Below are 17,500 nucleotides of genomic sequence, written 5' to 3' on the forward strand. Positions count from 1 at the left end.
TCCTCTTCTCTTTCCCTCCTTTCCTCTTTTTTCTTTCCTCCTCCCTCATTATTTTCTCTTATCTTCGCTTCATTTTTCCCTTTCTTTTTCCTCTTCCTCTTCCTCCCTTACTATTCTCTCTCATTCCCTCTTTCTCCTTTTCTCCCTTACTATTCTCTCTCATTCCTCCCACCTCTCCTCTTTTCTTTCCCTTCCTCCTCCTTCCTTACCACTCTCTCTCCTCCCCTCTTTCTCCTCCTCTCCCTTCCTCCTCCTCCCTTACTATTCTCTCTCATTCCTCCTCTTTTATTTCCCTTTCTCTTCCTTCCTTATCACTCTCTCTCATTCCCTCTTTCTCCTCTTCTCCCCCTTCCTCTTTCTCCCTTCTTCCTTCAGCTTTTCCCTCTATTTCCCTCTTCCCTTCCACCAATCACAGACGTCGATCGTTCTTGCATGACTGAGTGCATGAGGAACAGCACACAGGAAAGCAATGCCTGTTCTGCAAACATGCATTTCCTGTAAAAAAAAACAAACATAACTTATACACATAACTCTGGTTTTGTGTGTGTGTGTGTGTGGGTGTGTGTCTTCCTCTTCCTATCTCTATCTCTCTCTCAATCTCTAAATCCCCCCCCCCCCCTTCTCTCTCTCTCTCTCTCTCTCTCTCTCTCTCTCTCTCTCTCTCTCTCTCTCTCTCTCTCTCTCTCTCTCTCTCTCTCTCTCTCTCTCTCTCTCTCTCTCTTTCTCTCTCTCTCTCTCTCTCTCTCTCCTCCTTATCCCTGTATGTCTCTGTTTCTATCTGCTCTTGTCTCTCTCCCTGCCCCCCCTCTCTCTCTCTCCCCCCCTCTCTCTCTCTCTCTCTCTCTCTCTCTCTCTCTCTCTCTCTCTCTCTCTCTCTCTCTCTCTCTCGCTATTATCTATCTATCTCCCTCACACGCACCCTCATGGCATTAGCCAAACACACAGTCGCTTAAATAGCGCATGATCAGCAGTGAGGGGTAAGTGGAGGAGGAGAAGAAGAGGGGAACAGGAAAAAATAGAGAGAAAAAAGGAAAGGGAGAGAGAGAAAAAAAAATGAAAAAGAGAGAAAAAGGAAAGAGAGAGAAAAGAGGAAACGATGGAAAAAAGAAGAAAGGAGGAGAAGCGGGGAAGAGGAAAAGAGGGGAAAAAGAAGAAATAAAAGAAAGATAGGAGGGAAAGAATGAAAAAATAAATAAGAGAGGGAAAATTGGAATTAGGGAAAGGGATAATAAAATAAGAAAATAAAAACGAATACATAAAAGAGAGGGAATATCTCCTCTTTCCTTCCCCCCCCCTCCCGTCCATACAACCCGCCTTAAGCTACGTCCTCAGTGACCCCAAAAGGTCAAAGTGGTAATTAAGGTGAGCGAAGGTCATACAAGGTCAAAGGAAGAAAGGGTAATTGAAAAATACTTTTTATTTATATCTGTCTCTCTCTCTATCTATTTATGTATCGGTCTATCTATCTCTCTGTCTATCTGTCTGTCTATCTATCTATCGATCTATCTATTCATTAATCTATTCATTTATTTATCTGTCTATCTATCTACCTTTCTATCTACCTATCTATCTCTTACCTATATATCTAGAGAGAAGAGAAAAAAAGAAAGTGAAAGAAATTATAAAAAATAAAACAAACGAAAAAGAGAAAAGAGAGAAAAAGAGAGAGGAGGAAAGAGGGAGAGAGAATTCTCAGAGGGGGATATTCGTACGGCAGACGAGGGTATTGGCAGAGTTCAGGAAATTGAAGGATTTTCTCGCAGTCTGCCGATGCTTCGTGACGAGGGGAGGGGAGGGGAGGGGAGGGAAGCGGGAGGGGAGGGGAGGTGAGGTTATGGGAGGGGAGGGGAGGGGGAGGGAGGAGGGAGAGGGAGAGAGGAGAGGGGGAGGGGAGGGAGGAGGGGAGGGAGAGGGAGGAGGGGAGGAGGGGAGGGGAAAGGAGGAGAGGGAGAGGAGGAGGTGAGGGGAGGAGGGGAGGTGAGGGGAGTGGGGGGAGGGGATGGAGGAGGGGAAAGGAAAGGAGAGGAGAGGAGGGGAGGGGAGGGGAGGGAGAAGGGGCGCTGCTCCCGGATATTGTGTGTTGGAGGGGCGGGAGGGGGAGGTTGCGGGTGTGGTGTATGTGTGTGTGTGTGTGTGTGTGTGTGTGTGTGTGTGTGTGTGTGTGTGTGTGTGTGTGTGTGTGTGTGTGTGTGTGTGTGTGTGTGTGTGTGTGTGTGTGTGTGTGTGTGTGTGTGTGTGTGTGTGTGTGTGTGTAAATGTATCTCTGTGAGGGTTCTATAAGTGTGTTTACGTATTTTCGTGTAACGTGTAAGAGTAAGTGCATTTGTATAAACAGCATCTTCCTTGTCTTAGTCCGTAAACTATTCTATTCTATTCTACACATGCAGGTACGAACGTATCATCGTGTACGCAGCCATGTACGCACACGAGGTCAGAGAACGCACCCCCCCCCCCCCCCCCGCCCCGTCTCTCCCCCGGCCATCCATCACCACAAACTCTTCTCGGATTCTCTACGCTATCCAAGTGTCACAAAAGATTCTCGAATCTTGAGTTTGTTTTACTTTCTCCAACCGAAGTGGCTAATGCCTCGGGTGGCGAGTGGAGTATGTGTTGCAATTGGTTTGCAACATATTTACACACACATACACACACGCACACATACATAAATATTTATCTATCTATTTATCTATCTATCTATATATCTATACACACATACATATCTATTTATTTATCTATCTATCTATATATCTATACACACATACATATGTTTATCTATCTATCTATATATCTATACACACATACATATATACACACACGCACACACACATATACACACACACACACATATATAAATATCTATATATCTATACACACATACATATATACACACACGCACACACACATACACACACATATCCATCTATCTATATATTTATCTATCTATCTACATATCCACACACACACATAAATATACAAATATTGGCAAGATAGGCGTAAAAAATTCCAGGGAATGTCCCCAGGGTAGCGGCATTACCCCGCTGCTGGAGGGGAACGCGAGATCAAACCATATATGTGTATATTTTTATATTCTTTAAAAATCTTTATTTGCGATCGGTAGAACCCCCAGTAAATTCTGAAACCGTTCCTTTTGAATTACTGTGGAAGGAATTTGGGTAAAGAGAGAGAGGGAGAGAGAATGAGCGAGAGCGAGAGAAAGTGAGATACAATGAAACATATATAGAGAGAAAAAGACACACGTACACAGACAGAAGCACGCACACACACACACATACACACATAAACATAAGCATACACACACAAAATGAACATAAGGACACACACATATAAGCATAAACACACACACACACACACACATATGCATAAACACACACACAAACATAAACACACACACACACACACGCGCGCGCGCACACACACACACACACTCACACACACACACACACACACACACACACACACACACACACACACACACACACACACACACACAGAGGCCACAGTATCAACAACCTCCAATTAACAAGCAAAATAATGGTTCCGTTTCGATAATCATTAAAAGCATCGATTTGTATGACGTCATTTGGCAAAGACCAATTTCGCTCTCTTGACTAAATGATCAATGGGTGCAAAAATAAACACATATAAATAGAAAAGAAGTTTGATATATTGAGGGAGGGAGAGAGAGAAAGAAAGAAGGAGAGAGAACGGAAGAGAGAGAAGTGGAAGAAAAAGAAGAAGAGAGGGAGATAGAGATAGAGATAGATGGATAGAGAGAGAGGGGGGGGGAGTTATGGAGAGTGAGCAGAGGGAGGGAGGGGAGAGAGTTAGAGAGAGAGAGAGGGAGGGAGGGAGGAGGGAGGGAGGGAGGGAGTGAGAGAGAGAGAGAGAGAGAGAGAGAGAGAGAGAGAGAGAGAGAGAGAGAGAGAGAGAGAGGGAGAGAGAAAGAGAGAGAGAAGAGAGTGAGAGAGAGAGAGAGAGAGAGAGAGAGAGAGAGAGAGAGAGAGAGAGAGAGAGAGAGAGAGAGAGAGAGAAAGAAAGAGAGAAATAGATAGATATATAAAGATAAATAGACCTCAACAAACACATCCTATTAATCCCCAAGGGCAGACCCTCGGCATGAAATTCTGCAGCTCACACAGCCCTTCTTCACGCCCTTAGAAAATGTCCGAATCCCGGATCTTAAGATGTCTGAAGACGGTCGCTGTATAGCACTTTCTTCGCGCCCCTATTCCGATGATGGAAGGTATAGCTTACAAAAAAATGAAGTTAAATGAAAAAAGGGAATAATGTATTTCCTTTCTGTTTCTGCCACACTGCATTGCATAAAATTACATAAAAGAGATTTGTAATTACCGTTTTTTGCAGTTACGTAACAAATATGAAAAAAATATACATTTTTTCCTTCTCTTTATCGTATTTCTACGCCATTTTGTAAAGGGAATGGCGACAGGTTTCTCCACTATTTCCTCGCGAGTTTTGCATCGCTGGTTCTTCCTTAAAGAGGAAGGAGGAAGCGTGAAGGTCTAAGGGAGTAGGAAAAAAGGGGATGGGAATGGGGAGGGAAGGGGAAGAGGGGGGTGGGAGAAAGGGGGGAAAAAAGGAAGGGGGAGGAGTAAGAGAGGAAGAGTGGAAAGGCGTGAAGGGGGTAGGGAGGTAGGAGGGAAAGGGGGAGGGGGTAGGAGGGAAAGGGGGAGGGGTAGGAGGGAAGGGGAAGGCGAAGGGGGGATGGGTAGGAGGGAAGGGGAAGGGAGAAGAGGCAGGAGGAAAGGAGAAGGGGAAGAGAGGGAAGACGTGTCCTCTGCTAGGCCCTCTGCAGTGGAGAAGGGGGGGGGGGGTTCTGGGTTTGCAAAGTCACTGAAGTTCTCGAGGGTTCACGTGTGTACGTTAGGGGGTTCCGTGCGTAAACGGTATAGGGCGGGAGATATCCGTACGTACGTTGGAGGGCTACATACTTAATAGATATACGGCAGGTGACAAAAAAAAATGCACTGACTGTCACTGCAACGTACATAGGTCGAAATTCACAGTACGCAAAGACGGTGAGCTAGTACGTAAGGACGGAACAGTATTCGAAAAAGACAACATATATATACTAAGATGACTGAGTACATCTCGTCTGCAAGCGTAAGATTGATAACATGAGCAACGCAGCAAATCAATTCTAACGGAAAGTTTAGTGAGAGAATTATTAAAATTTGTACGTATTTACAGTTTCTTCGGCCACTGATAAACATACGAGTACAGTAAAAGTGCAGATATTTTTGGAAAATAAAAACAAATTTAAAAAATGAAAAGAAAACATTGCAGGATATAACAAACATCTTTCATGTAGAGAGAACAGCTTGAAATCCAGCGATGTGAAGGCGAGAAAAAACATCACAAATGACAGATCCACTACAAGGAGATACCAAAGATGAAAAGTGTTTGCAACATGGGTAGAAGCAGATCAATTGAACCGTTGTGCACTACATAATGATTTTTTTTCTTTTTTCTTTACACGTGGAGAAAACATCGAGGTGACCACAAAGGAACAACCGCACAGAAGAAGAGAAATAAAAGGAAAGAAAAATACAACGTACAAGCCAAATGGAGTGTGCTCTCGACGTGGTCTCTGCAGTACACAATAAAAGCAGGGGAACAGTGCAGAAATTCGTCCAACCAAGTTCACCAGCAACAATATATATATATATATATTATATATATATATATATATATATATATATATATATATATATATATATATATATATATATGTATGTATGTATATACACATATATGTAAATGTACTAGTGGAAAAGAATGATCTACAGCACAAGAATACCCAAGACAACAAGAAAGCATCGGAGTGAATCAAATAGAGGATTAGGCAAAGCTTACAGTAAAAGCGTAAGATATCAAGGAGCTACAGAGTGCAGAAGGAGTGTTTCTTTTTTTTCCTCTAAAGGGGAAAAAGGACAGTCCAAAAAAGAATAAAAAGTGCTTTCAACCAGTGTACGATAACAATTCCAACCAGTGTACGATAGCGGTCAACCAAGAGTACGATAGCGGTCGTTGGGGTACGTTACCTCGTCGGTCGGAGGCATCTAACGCTGTCTGCAGTACGGTGACTCCTGGTACGACTATAGCTGGCAAGGTACGACTCCTCACCAAGGGAGGTCGTGATACCACCACTCCTCCCTCCTTCACCGAGCTGGAAGCAGAGGAAATAGATTAGAAAATGGAAACAGGAATCAAAAGGGAAATTGTATTGTGTCGTCGTGCTTGACATTAGCATATGCAATGTAAAAATATATTATGAATAATTATTAAACAGTTTTATTTGCGTAATTAAATCTTATGTTCATATACACAAAAATATATAAACGCACACACACATACACACACACGCCTGTGTACGTATATATGAACATACATATATATCCGCACACACAATACGCACACGTACATATATACGTAGGTGCGTATACATGTAAATTTATATATTAAAATCCTCCGGCGCGCGTTAAGTTAAACCGATTTCATGACGAATGCATATGAACAGTCCCGCTTCAACCACGATCATTTAACTATGCAAATCTAATATCAAACCAAAGTTACGCAGCATTTCGGATTTACTTGTAATAACCCGGTGGACAGGAGGCGAGAGGTGGGTCCGCACTGCCGTCTTTTCTTCTCCTCCATCTTTCTTTTTTTTCTATTATTTTCTTCTTTCTTTTTTCTCTTTTTTCTTCCTTTTCTATTTTTATTATTTATTTTTATTTTTTTTGCAATCTTTTTTCCTTATCTCTCTCTCTCTCTCTCTCTCTCTTTTTTTTTTTGAATTGCAACGACGAAATATATATACGTGTGGAAATGCAACAGCGAATTGTGGGTAATTTGGTTACGGGCGTCGGCGGCGGGGGAAAGAAGCGCCCCTTCGTCGCGTTGGTTTTGAAGGAGGAAGCCAGAGAATTGGTGAATAGAAAGGGCGATGTGGGTTGGCGGTGGAAGGGTGGGTGGGGCGGGGTGAGGTAGAGGTGGGGTAGGGGTGGGGGTTGGGGGTTGAGGTGAAGGTGGGGGGTAGGGGTGGGGGTGGGGGTCGGTGAAAATTGGGGGTAGGGTGGGGGTTGGGGTAGGGTTGGGGGTTGAGGTGAAGGGGTAGGGGTGGGGGCGGGGGTTGAGGTGAAGGTGGGGGTAGGGGTGGGGTTGGGGATTGAGGTGAAGATGGGGTGGCTGGTTGAGGTGAAGGTGGGGGGTAGGGGTGGGTGGCAGGGGGTGCTGCGGCATGGAGTCTTGTCTAAAAAGGTAAAAAAAAAAATGGTTATTGATATTTTTTTTGGGTGGTGGTGGGTGGGGAGGGGGGGGGTTAGGATGATGTTGGTCAGGAATTCGGGAGGGAAGGAGGAGGGGAGGAGAGGAAAGGGAGGGAGAGGAGGAGTAGGAGAAGGAGGGAGGTAGAGAAAAGGAGGAGGAGGAGGAGGGAAATGGAGAGGAGGAGGGAGGAGAGGGGAAGAGGAAATAGAGGAGGAGGAGGAGGGGGAGTGTGGGTGAGGGGAAAAGGGAAGGGGAGGGGGAATTTCTGAACTTTTTTTTTTTTGGGGGGGGGAGGGGGGTACTGAAAAAAGGCACTGAAGAAGAATGAGAAGATGATGATGATGGTGGTGATAGGGAAGAAACAAGGAAGAGGAATAAGGAGGAGGAGGGATATCAATGCTTAGAATAATAAATGAGAAGAGACAAAAGAACAATAATAAGAAAAGGAAGAAGGTAAAGGAGGATGAAGAAAAAGACATCGACGAAGATTCAGAAAAGAAGTAAAAAATGAAGAAAAACATCGAACATAAAATTTAACAAAAGGGAGAGAAAACGAGAAGAAAAAAAAAATTGGAAATACACTTTTGTCGGAATTTTTCGAAACCGAAATTAAAGAGATTAAGAAACGATTTCATGTAGTTTTTACAGGAGGAGAAAGGGGAATAGAGAGAGAGAGATGAAAAACGGAGAAGGGAGGGAAAGAGAGATTGTGAAACAAAGAAGAGAGGGAAAGTGAAAGAAACGGAAGGAGAGAGAAAAATGGAAAAGAAAGAATAATGGAGAGAACAAAAAGGGAGGAAGGGGAGATGGAGAGAGAAGAGAAAGAGAAGGAATGAGAAACAGGGAGAGATAAGGGAAAAAGAAGAAGGATAGAAATAATAAAAGCAGAAAAATATTAAAACAAAGAACACGGCAGACAAAACATGGGCAAAAAGGAGAAAAGTGAAAGTAATAAAAAGGAAGAAAAGGATATATAAGGGAAAAAGAAGAACAACAAGAAAAGCAAAAGAAAAATAAAGCAAGAAAGGAAGTCAAAAAAAAAAAAAAAAAAAAAAAATAGAAAAATATACATAGAATGAACAGAGAATCAGAGAAGAATAGAAATACCAAGAAAAAAGTGAAACACAAAAGAAAATTAATATTAATAAAGGTAGAAAATAGAAAGACGATAATAACTTTAGAGAATGTAAGAAGTAAAATATGTTAATACTGAATATACTTTCTCTCTCTCTCTCTTCGTTTCTCCATCTCTCTCTCTCTCCCTCTCTCTCTCCCCTCTCTCCCTCTCTCTCTCTCTCTCTCTCTCTCTCTCTCTCTCTCTCTCTCTCTCTCTCTCTCTCTCTCTCTCTCTCTCTCTCTCTCTCTCTCTCCCTCTCCCTCTCCCCTCTCCTCTCCCTCTCCCTCTCCCTCTCCCTCTCCTCTCCCTCTCCCTCTCCCTTTCCTTTCCCTTTCCCTTTCCCTTTCCCTTTCCTTTTCCTTTCCCTTTCCCTTTCCTTTCCCTCTCCCTCTCCCTCTCCCCTCTCCCTCTCCCCTCTCCCTCTCCCCTCTCCCTCTCCTTTCCCTTTTCCCTTTCCCTTTCCCTTTCCCTTTCCCTCTCCCTCTCCCTCTCCCTCTCCCTCTCCCTCTCCCTCTCCCTCTCCCTCTCCCTCTCTCTCTCCCTCCCTCTCCCTCTCTCCCTGTTTTATTTAACCCTTCCTATGTGTATGAAGTGAGAGAAACAGAGAAGAAAAGACAAGGAAATGACGAAGGAAAGGATAATGAATGGTCAACAATAACAAAATTGGAATTAGCATAACGAACGAAAGAATAAGTTCCGATTTTATCCCGAACCGTCACGACCCAGGACGATATATATATATAGAAAAAAAACGATACACTCTGACAAAATCTAAGAAAAAAAAAAGATAGAAAGAAAAAAAGATGTCTTATTCTGACAAAATCTAAGAACAAATAAGGAAAGATTGATAAAATAGAAGAAAACCAGACAACATATTCTGATAAAATCTATAAGAAAAAAGCCACACCTTCCGATAGAATCAACGAAAACAAGAAAATAACAACAGAAAAAACGACAGATTCTGGCAACGATCTTTAAAAAAACACAAGCAAAAAGGTCAAGACAAGACAAAAAAAGAAAAGAAAAAAAAGCGTATAAATCATGGTACGATATCCGGACTTCGTAAATGACACTAATTACACGAAAGTTGAAAATTACAGTTAAGACTTTGCCGGTTCCTTGTTCCGGGATCCGATTACGTAAACCTGATGACGTCATTCACTATTATTTAATGTCTGCGGTTTTCAAATGACGTGATGTTGGATCGGTATTTTTATATTGCAAGAAAATGAGCCTAATGGAAGAATAGTAATTTATTCAACAGTCTGCTTCATATGTTTATTGTAATAGTAGTTTCTCCACCATAAATCATCCACCGTAAGTTCTCGTAGACGAAGCCTCATTAACTCACACAAATCATCCTCATAAAATCCCGCAAATCCTACCTCACAATATCCTCACAATTCTCCCTCCTCGCCTTCCGACAGAAGCCATAAAATCATCTTTTGTTCCTCGACAGCACCCAGTACCCCTTTAAATCTTGGCGCCATTTTCTCCCGCCTCGACCCCTCCTGATCAAAGGTCTGAATATTCAGCGGAGACAGGATCCCGCGCTCGGCTGTCGGAATGATGGCCGCCCGCGTACTTTCAACAGGACCGAAACCCCGGCTATCAGACCACGTGATCGGGAATCAATTTTTTTTTTATGAGGTTTTGATGAGAATTCCATGAATAGCAAATCAACCGTGACGGAACTTTTCCGAGAAATGCACGGCAGCAGCGTGGGAGGAAAGTGAATAAATTAATGAATGTGCGAATAAGAGGAAGGGTGAAATAAAAGAGGGAGAGAATGAGAAGGAAAAGGAGAGGGAGTGATAGAAAGAGGGAAGGAGAAAGGGAGGGATGGAGAAAGGGGAGGGAGGGAGGGAGGAAGGGAGGGAGGAGGAGGGAGAGAGAGAGAGAGAGAGAGAGAGAGAGAGAGAGAGAGAGAGAGAGAGGGAGAGAGAGAGAGAGAGAGAGAGAGAGAGAGAGAGAGAGAGAGAGAGAGAGAGAGAGAGAGAGAGAGAGAGAGAGAGAGAGAGAGAGAGAGAGAGAGAGAGAGAGAGAGAGAGAGAGAGAGAGAGAGTGGAATCTTTTTTAATATTATCAACAAACATTTGTTTTCCTCTTTTTTTCCCCACTTCCCCTCCGAACGGTCTGAGGAACCGATCACGGCTTCGGTTAAGCTAGCCACGTCCCTAGCGCTAGTGACCTCTGACCTGTCTTCAATGCTGCTTACCCACCCTAACTGGGGTCACCGCCTCACCCGGCCGGCTCCCTCGGGGTGTCACTCCCCACGCGCGTTCCGCCCGGCGCGCCCCTGGCTCCCCTTGCCGGGACTTGCACCACACGAGGCTCAGCGCACTCCACGCGACCAGCCCCTCTCCTGAACAAACAGCCAAACCAGAATCGTGTCTCCATACACCCACCAAAGTCAGGGGAAAACAAACCCTGACAAAGAGAGAGCGAAAGAGGAACAAAAGGAGAAATAGAGAGAGGAAGAGAAACGGATACATTTACATAGATAAATCATCTTTGATACGTTATACCATGGATAATTACCCATGTGTTAAATATGCGTACTGACAGACAAACTATGAAAGAAAAACTGTGAAAAAACGACAACACACAAACAAACATATACACAAACACAGAGGAAGAGAGAGAGAAAGAGACGTAACACAAAACTTCATGACAAAATACACACATAAACAACACCCCAGAAAAAGAGAGAACAAAAACAAAAAGAACCACAACGATGAAAATAACAAACAAACGGATGAAAGAAAAATAGATTAGAGGACACACAAAAGCAAAACAAAACGAAGAGAGATGAAAATATTACAACATCAAGTTGAATAAAAGTTTATTTACGAAAATAAACCAAATGACAGTTTCATGGAGCGTTGAATTACAGAACAACAGGAATCGAAACCCTTTATAGATAAAGAGAGAGAGAGAGAGAGAGAGAGAGAGAGAGAGAGAGAGAGAGAGAGAGAGAGAGAGAGAGAGAGAGAGAGAGAGAGAAAGAAAGAAAGAAAGTAGAGAGGAAGGGAGATGATTATGAAGATAATAATAATTTAAACAACAATTAAGATAATAATAATGATAATCATGATGACAATAATAATAATAATGGTAATTATGAAAATGATAATAATGATAATAATAATGATAATTATGATCATGATAAGAATGATAATAAAACGAAGAATGTTGGAGATGATAATAATAATAACAATAGTAATAGCAAGAGCAATAACAATTACAATAACAATAACAGCAAAAATAACAATAACAATAACAATTACAATAATACAAACGATAACAACATCAACAACAAACATAAAGAGAAGCAAAGGTAGACGCGCCACCTGAAACACATAAAAAAAGACAACAACACGAAAGGGGAGATGCAGAGGGATAAATGGATAACAGAGGGATATAAAGGATAAAAAGATAGGATTAAATAAAGGAGAGAAAGGAACGGGTGGAAAAATAAAAGACTTTAACCCAGGTCGTGAAAGAAGGAGAAGGGGAAAGAGGTAAAAGAGAATTAGAGGAATAGAAAGAATGAATATACAAAGGAGGAGGAGAGGAATGAGAGAGAAAGAGAAAGAGAGAGAGAGAGAGAGAGAGAAAGAGAGAGAGAGAGAGAGAGAGAGAGAGAGAGAGAGAGAGAGAGAGAGAGAGAGAGAGAGAGAGAGAGAGAGAGAAGCAGGAAGAGAAAAAGAAAGAGCGAACGGAGTATACCGAAGAAAAATAAAGAGATAACGAGATAAAATGTATAAAAGAAAGGCAGAATAGAGAGAGAAGAAGAAAACGGATACTCGAAAATGAGAAAGTAAAATAAATAAAGCTATTTCCTTAGCCATCTATTCATCGAGGCAGAGAGAAAGACGCAGAGAAAGATAGCGAGAAAGGTAAGGAACACAATAACTGCAAACGGGAAATCCATGAAATGAAGTAAGTAAAAACAAGGAAGAGGGAGAGAAGAGGAGAAGGGGGAGAGGGGAGTGATGGAAGAGATGGAATGGTCTAAAAAGCAAACACAAGCATCAGTCACGAGTTTTATAAAAGGTCAGCGACCCGACGGATGACCTGTCACGACCAGAACGAAGTGTAACATTCCTATATTGGCACTTCTCATTCTGAATCGCTGATAAACCTGACAGGGAATTTAAAAGGTCCGCCATGCTTGATTGGTTTCCCGTTTTCAATGGAGAAATTAAAGACAGCAACAACAAAAAACGGGAAACTGACCTACAAAGAGTGGGAAAACGTCGATAAAAAATAATTAATGCCAAATGGAAAGCAATAATTACCCAGGTGTCCGTGTATTGGTGGATCGCAATGAATCCATTAAAATTAATTATTACAATAAACGCTTAAAAGTAATGGGTGGAAATAGCAACAACGCCCTCGGGTAAATTATGATTTGATGTGACGTCACTGTCGGCGATGACGTAATTGATGAAACATAAGAGAGGGGAGGGGGGGAGTGGGGATCGAGGAGGGGAAGTGGGGATCGAGGGAGGGAAGTGGGGGTAAAGGGAGAGAGGGAGGGGTGTAGGGAAGTGGGAATAGAGGGAGGGAGGAGGGAGGAGGGGTGTAGGGGGGGGGAAGTGGGAGTAGAGGGAGAGGGAGGGAGGAGAGGGGTAGGGAGGAAGTGGGAGTAGAGGGAGGGAGGGGGTGGAGGGGTAGAAGTGGGAGTAGAGGGAGGGAGGGAGGGAATGAGGGAGAAAGTGGGAGGCTGGTGGGTAGGAGGAGAGGCTGGGGGAGTGGGGTAGAGGGAGGGAGGGACGTTGGAGGGGTCAGAGGGAGGGAAGTGGGGATAGAGAGAGGGAGAGAGGGAGGGAAGGAGGGAGGTGACCTTAAGGAAGGGTTGGGGTGGAGCTAGATGTGGTGGAGGTGAGAGTTGGAGCGGGGGGTGAGGGGGGGGGATCAGACAATGACAAACCCTTTGGACGGTAAGTTGACAAGCACGTAAATGTCTAAGGGAAGTGAAATGGATATGTGATAAATATCTATGCTTATACATATACGAATACCTATGGATTTATGTGCATATTACGTACACCAAGAAGAAGAACAAGAAAAAGAAGAAGAACAAGAAGAAGAAGAGAGAGAGAGAGAGAGAGAGAGAGAGAGAGAGAGAGAGAGAGAGAGAGAGAGAGAGAGAGAGAGAGAGAGAGAGAGAGAGAGAGAGAGAGGGAGAGAGAGAAATGAACGTTTAATACCTCCTCTGACTTCTGAATGGCATAGATAAATATAGTGAAATTATAAGCAGAACGTAAATGATATAGAATAGCACCGTAAGTGTTATATATATAACAGATTGTGAGTTACAGAAAACAAAGACTTTCTTGAATGAGACAAGTAGCCATTATCATAGAAAATGGATTGTTGTTGTCATAGAAAACGGAATATGGACAACACCCGAAGGGGGAACTAACGCTGAAATCAGGTAAAAAAAGAACTTTGTTTCAAAAGTAAAATATATCAAACAACATATACTCTCGACGAAATAAATACCAACCCAAAACAAACCACAAAAGAAATTGAAAAAAATCGGCTCTTGAAATCGCCACTCGGCAACCTCAGCCCAACAGCTGCCTTTTTGTCGGCCGCGAGATATAAATGAGAGCAATTTCTTTAATTACAAAGGTTAACTTTTCTCTCTTTTCTTTTTTTCTGTTTTCTCACGTTTTTGTAGTTTCTCGCTTTCACAGAATCGGCACAAATCCGAGAAAGCCGTTGAACAAGAATACTTCCTATGTGTCTGCGTCAGTATCCTTGTCTTCCTTGGTTTCTCATACTTTTTCTTTCTATCCCTCCTTTCTTTCACTATTTTTTTCTTTTTTATTTATCATTCTCCCTCTTCCCCGTTCCTCCTCTCCCCCTCCCCATCCTTCTTCTCCTCCCCTCCTCCATCCTTCTCCATCCTTCTCCTCCCCTCCTCTTCCCCTCTCCCTCCTTCTTCCCCTCCCCATCCCTCTTTCCCTCCCCTCCTCCCCCCTCACCCCTCTCTTTCTCTGTCTCTCCCAGGAGGAAATGACAAAAGGGGTAAAAACAAGGAACCGCAACATGGAAACATTGTTGAACGAGACTGCTGTGCAAATACGGGGAGGGAGGTCCACTTTTTCATCTTCATCTTCTTCTTTTTCTTCTTCTCCTCCTCCTTCTTTTTGTCCTTTTCCTCCTCCTCCCATTTCTTTTCATCCAATTCCTCCTCCTTCTCCCCATCGTCCTCCGTCTTCTCCTCCTCTTCATCCTCTTTCTCCCCATCGTTCTCCACCTCCTCCTCCTCCTCTCCATCGTTCTCCTTCTTTTCCTCCTTCCATTCCTTTTCCTCCTATTCCTCCTCCTCCTTCCATTCCTTTTCCTCCTATTCCTCCTCCTCCCACACTCTATCTTACGTCGCAGTATCGAACGCCCCACAAAGATTGATTAGTTATAGGCTTTATGGTCGGTGTTCCTTAGGATGAAAATAGCTTATCGGATACAGCACAGTTTCGTCACACTCGGATTCATACATACGGCGAGAGAGAGCAAGAGAGCAGGAGAGAGAGAGAGAGAGAGAGAGAGAGAGAGAGAGAGAGAGAGAGAGACAGAGAAAGAGAAAGAGAGAGACAGAGAGACAGAGACAGAGAAAGAGAAAGAGACAGACAGACAGACAGACAGACAGACAGACAGACAGACAGCCACAGAGATACAGACAGGAGAGGAGAGGAGAGAGAGATAGATAGATAAATAGATAGATAGATAGATAGATAGAGAGAAGAGAAGAGAGAGAGAGAGAGAGAGAGAGAGAGAGAGAGAGAGAGAGAGAGGGAGAGAGATAGAGACAGACAGACAGACAGACAGACAGAGAGACCGACAGACCGACGAGAGAAAAAGAGAAAGACAAAGACAAAGACAGACAGACAGACAGACAGACAGAGAAAGCAAGAGTCGGCTCCAGTGACCAAAAATATGGCAATTGCGAAAGCGTAATTTGCAACCCCAGGCGATTCCAGACTCGTTTTTCGATCACAGTCAAAAGGAATATAAATAATTCATTCTCATATTTCCAAGACATATGGGGGAGCGAGGGGAGGGGAGTGGGTTTGGGGACTAGGGGGAGAGGGAGTGGGGGTGGGATGAGAATTGGGGGGAGTGGAAGGGGACTGGAGGGAGAGGGTTGGGTTGGGAGACTGGGGGAGAGGGAGGTGTGTTGGGGTTGGACAGGAGGGGAGAGGAGGGGGTGGGTTGGGGATAGGGGGCGAGGGAGGGGGTTGGGTTGGGAGACTAGGGGGAGAGGGGGGGTGGGTTGAGACAGGGTTGGGGACTGGGAGGGAGGGTGGGTTGGGGACTGGGGGAGAGGGAGGGGTGGGTTGGGGACTGGGGGAGTGGGAGGGTGGGTTGGGGACTGGGGGAGAGAGGGAGGGGGTGGGTTGGGGATAGAGGGGGAGAGGGAGGGGGTGGGTTGGAGATTGGGGGGTGAGGGAGGGGGTGGGTTGGGGACTGGGGGAGAGGGAGGGAGGGGGGTGGGTTGGGGATAGGGGGGCGAGGGGAGGGGGATGGGTTGGGGATTGGGGGGAGAGGGAGGGGGTGGGTTGGAGATAGGGAGCGAGGGAGGGGGTGGGTTGGGGACTGTGGGGCGAGGGAGGGGGTGGGTTGGGGATTAGGGGGAGAGGGAGAGATGGAGTTGGAGATAGGGGGAGAGGGAGGAGAGAGAGGGGGTGGGGTTGGAGACAGAGGGCGAGGGAGGGGGTGGGTTGGGGATTGGGGGGAGAGGGAGAGGGGTGGGTTGGAGATAGGGGGAGAGGGAGGAGATAGAGGGAGAGAGAGAGGGGGGTGGGTTGGAGACAGGGGGCGACGGAGGGAGTGGGTTGGGGACTGGGGGGGGAAAGAGGGGGTGGGTTGGGGACTGAGGGGAAAAGGGGAGGAGGGTGGGTTGGAGACAGGGGGCGAGGGAGGGAGGTGGGTTGGGGATTGGGGGAGAGGGAAGAGGGGGTGGGTTGGAGATAGGGAGAGAGGGAGGGGTGGGTAGGAGATAAGGGGAAAGGAAGGGGGGATGGGGATAGGGGGAGAGGGAGGGGGTGGGATGAGAATTGGGGGGAGAGGGAGGGGTGGGTTGGGGACAGGAGGGGGGAGGGGGGATTGGAGATAGGGGGCGAGGGAGGGGGTTGGGTTGGGGATAGGGGAGAGGGAGGGGTGGGTTGGAGATAAGGGGAGAGGGAGGGGGTGGGTTAGAGATAAGGGGCGAGGGAGGGGTGGGTTGGGGACTGGGGGGAAAGGGAGGAGGGTGGGGGTGGGAGATAGGGGGCAGAGGGAGGGGGTGGGTTGGGGACTGGGGGAGGAGAGGGAGGGGTGGGTTGGAGATAGGGGCGAGAGGAGAGGGGGTGGGTTGGGGATTGGGGGAGAGGGAGGGCGGTGGGTTGGAGATAGGGGGCGAGGGGGAGGAGATAGAGGGAGAGAGAGGGGGTGGAGTTGGAGACAGGGGGCGAGGAGAGAGGGGGTGGGTTGGGGATTGGGGGGAGAGGGAGAGAGGTGGGTTGGAGACAGGGGGAGAGGGAGGGGTGGATTGGAGATAGGGGGCGAGGGAGGAGATAGAGGGAGAGAGAGGGGTGGGTTGGAGACAGGGGCGAGGAGGGGGTGGGTTGGGGATTGGGGGGAGAGGGAGGGGGTGGGTTGGAGATAGGGGGTAGAGGGAGGAGGTGGGTTGGAGACAGGGGAGAGGGGTGGATTGGAGATAGGGGGCGAGGGAGGGGGTGGGTTGGAGACAGGGGGCGAGGGAGGGGGTGGGTTGGAGATAGGGGGAGAGGGAGGGGGTGGGTTGGAGATAGTGGGGAGAGGGAGGGGATTGGTTGAAGACAGAGAGGAGAGGGAGGGGGTTAGTTGGAGATGGGGGGTGGGGGGTTGGAGATAGGGGGCGAGGGAGGGGGTGGGTTGGAGACAGGGGGCGAGGGAGGGGGTGGGTTGGAGATAGGGGAGAGGGAGGGGTGGGTTGGAGATAGTGGGGAGAGGGAGGGGATTGGTTGAAGACAGAGAGGAGAGGGAGGGGGTTAGTTGGAGATGGGGGTGGGGGGTTGGAGATAGGGGGCG

The 17,500-nt window shown here is 45.9% G+C and overlaps 1 protein-coding gene across 3 annotated transcripts in view; it reads right to left on the minus strand.

The window, feature by feature from the left end:
• Window positions 1-17,500, minus strand: part of wake (wide awake) — a 536,842-nt gene that overhangs the window by 321,217 nt on the left and 198,125 nt on the right. For all 3 annotated transcript variants that reach the window (XM_070143882.1, XM_070143879.1, XM_070143878.1), the window contains one exon: window positions 6,087-6,211. In XM_070143882.1, the coding sequence (XP_069999983.1) occupies window positions 6,087-6,211 (125 nt within the window). The remainder of the gene's footprint in view (window positions 1-6,086; window positions 6,212-17,500) is intronic.

The sequence above is a fragment of the Penaeus vannamei genome, chromosome 31 (genome assembly GCF_042767895.1).
Source record: "Penaeus vannamei isolate JL-2024 chromosome 31, ASM4276789v1, whole genome shotgun sequence".
NCBI lineage: Eukaryota > Metazoa > Arthropoda > Malacostraca > Decapoda > Penaeidae > Penaeus > Penaeus vannamei.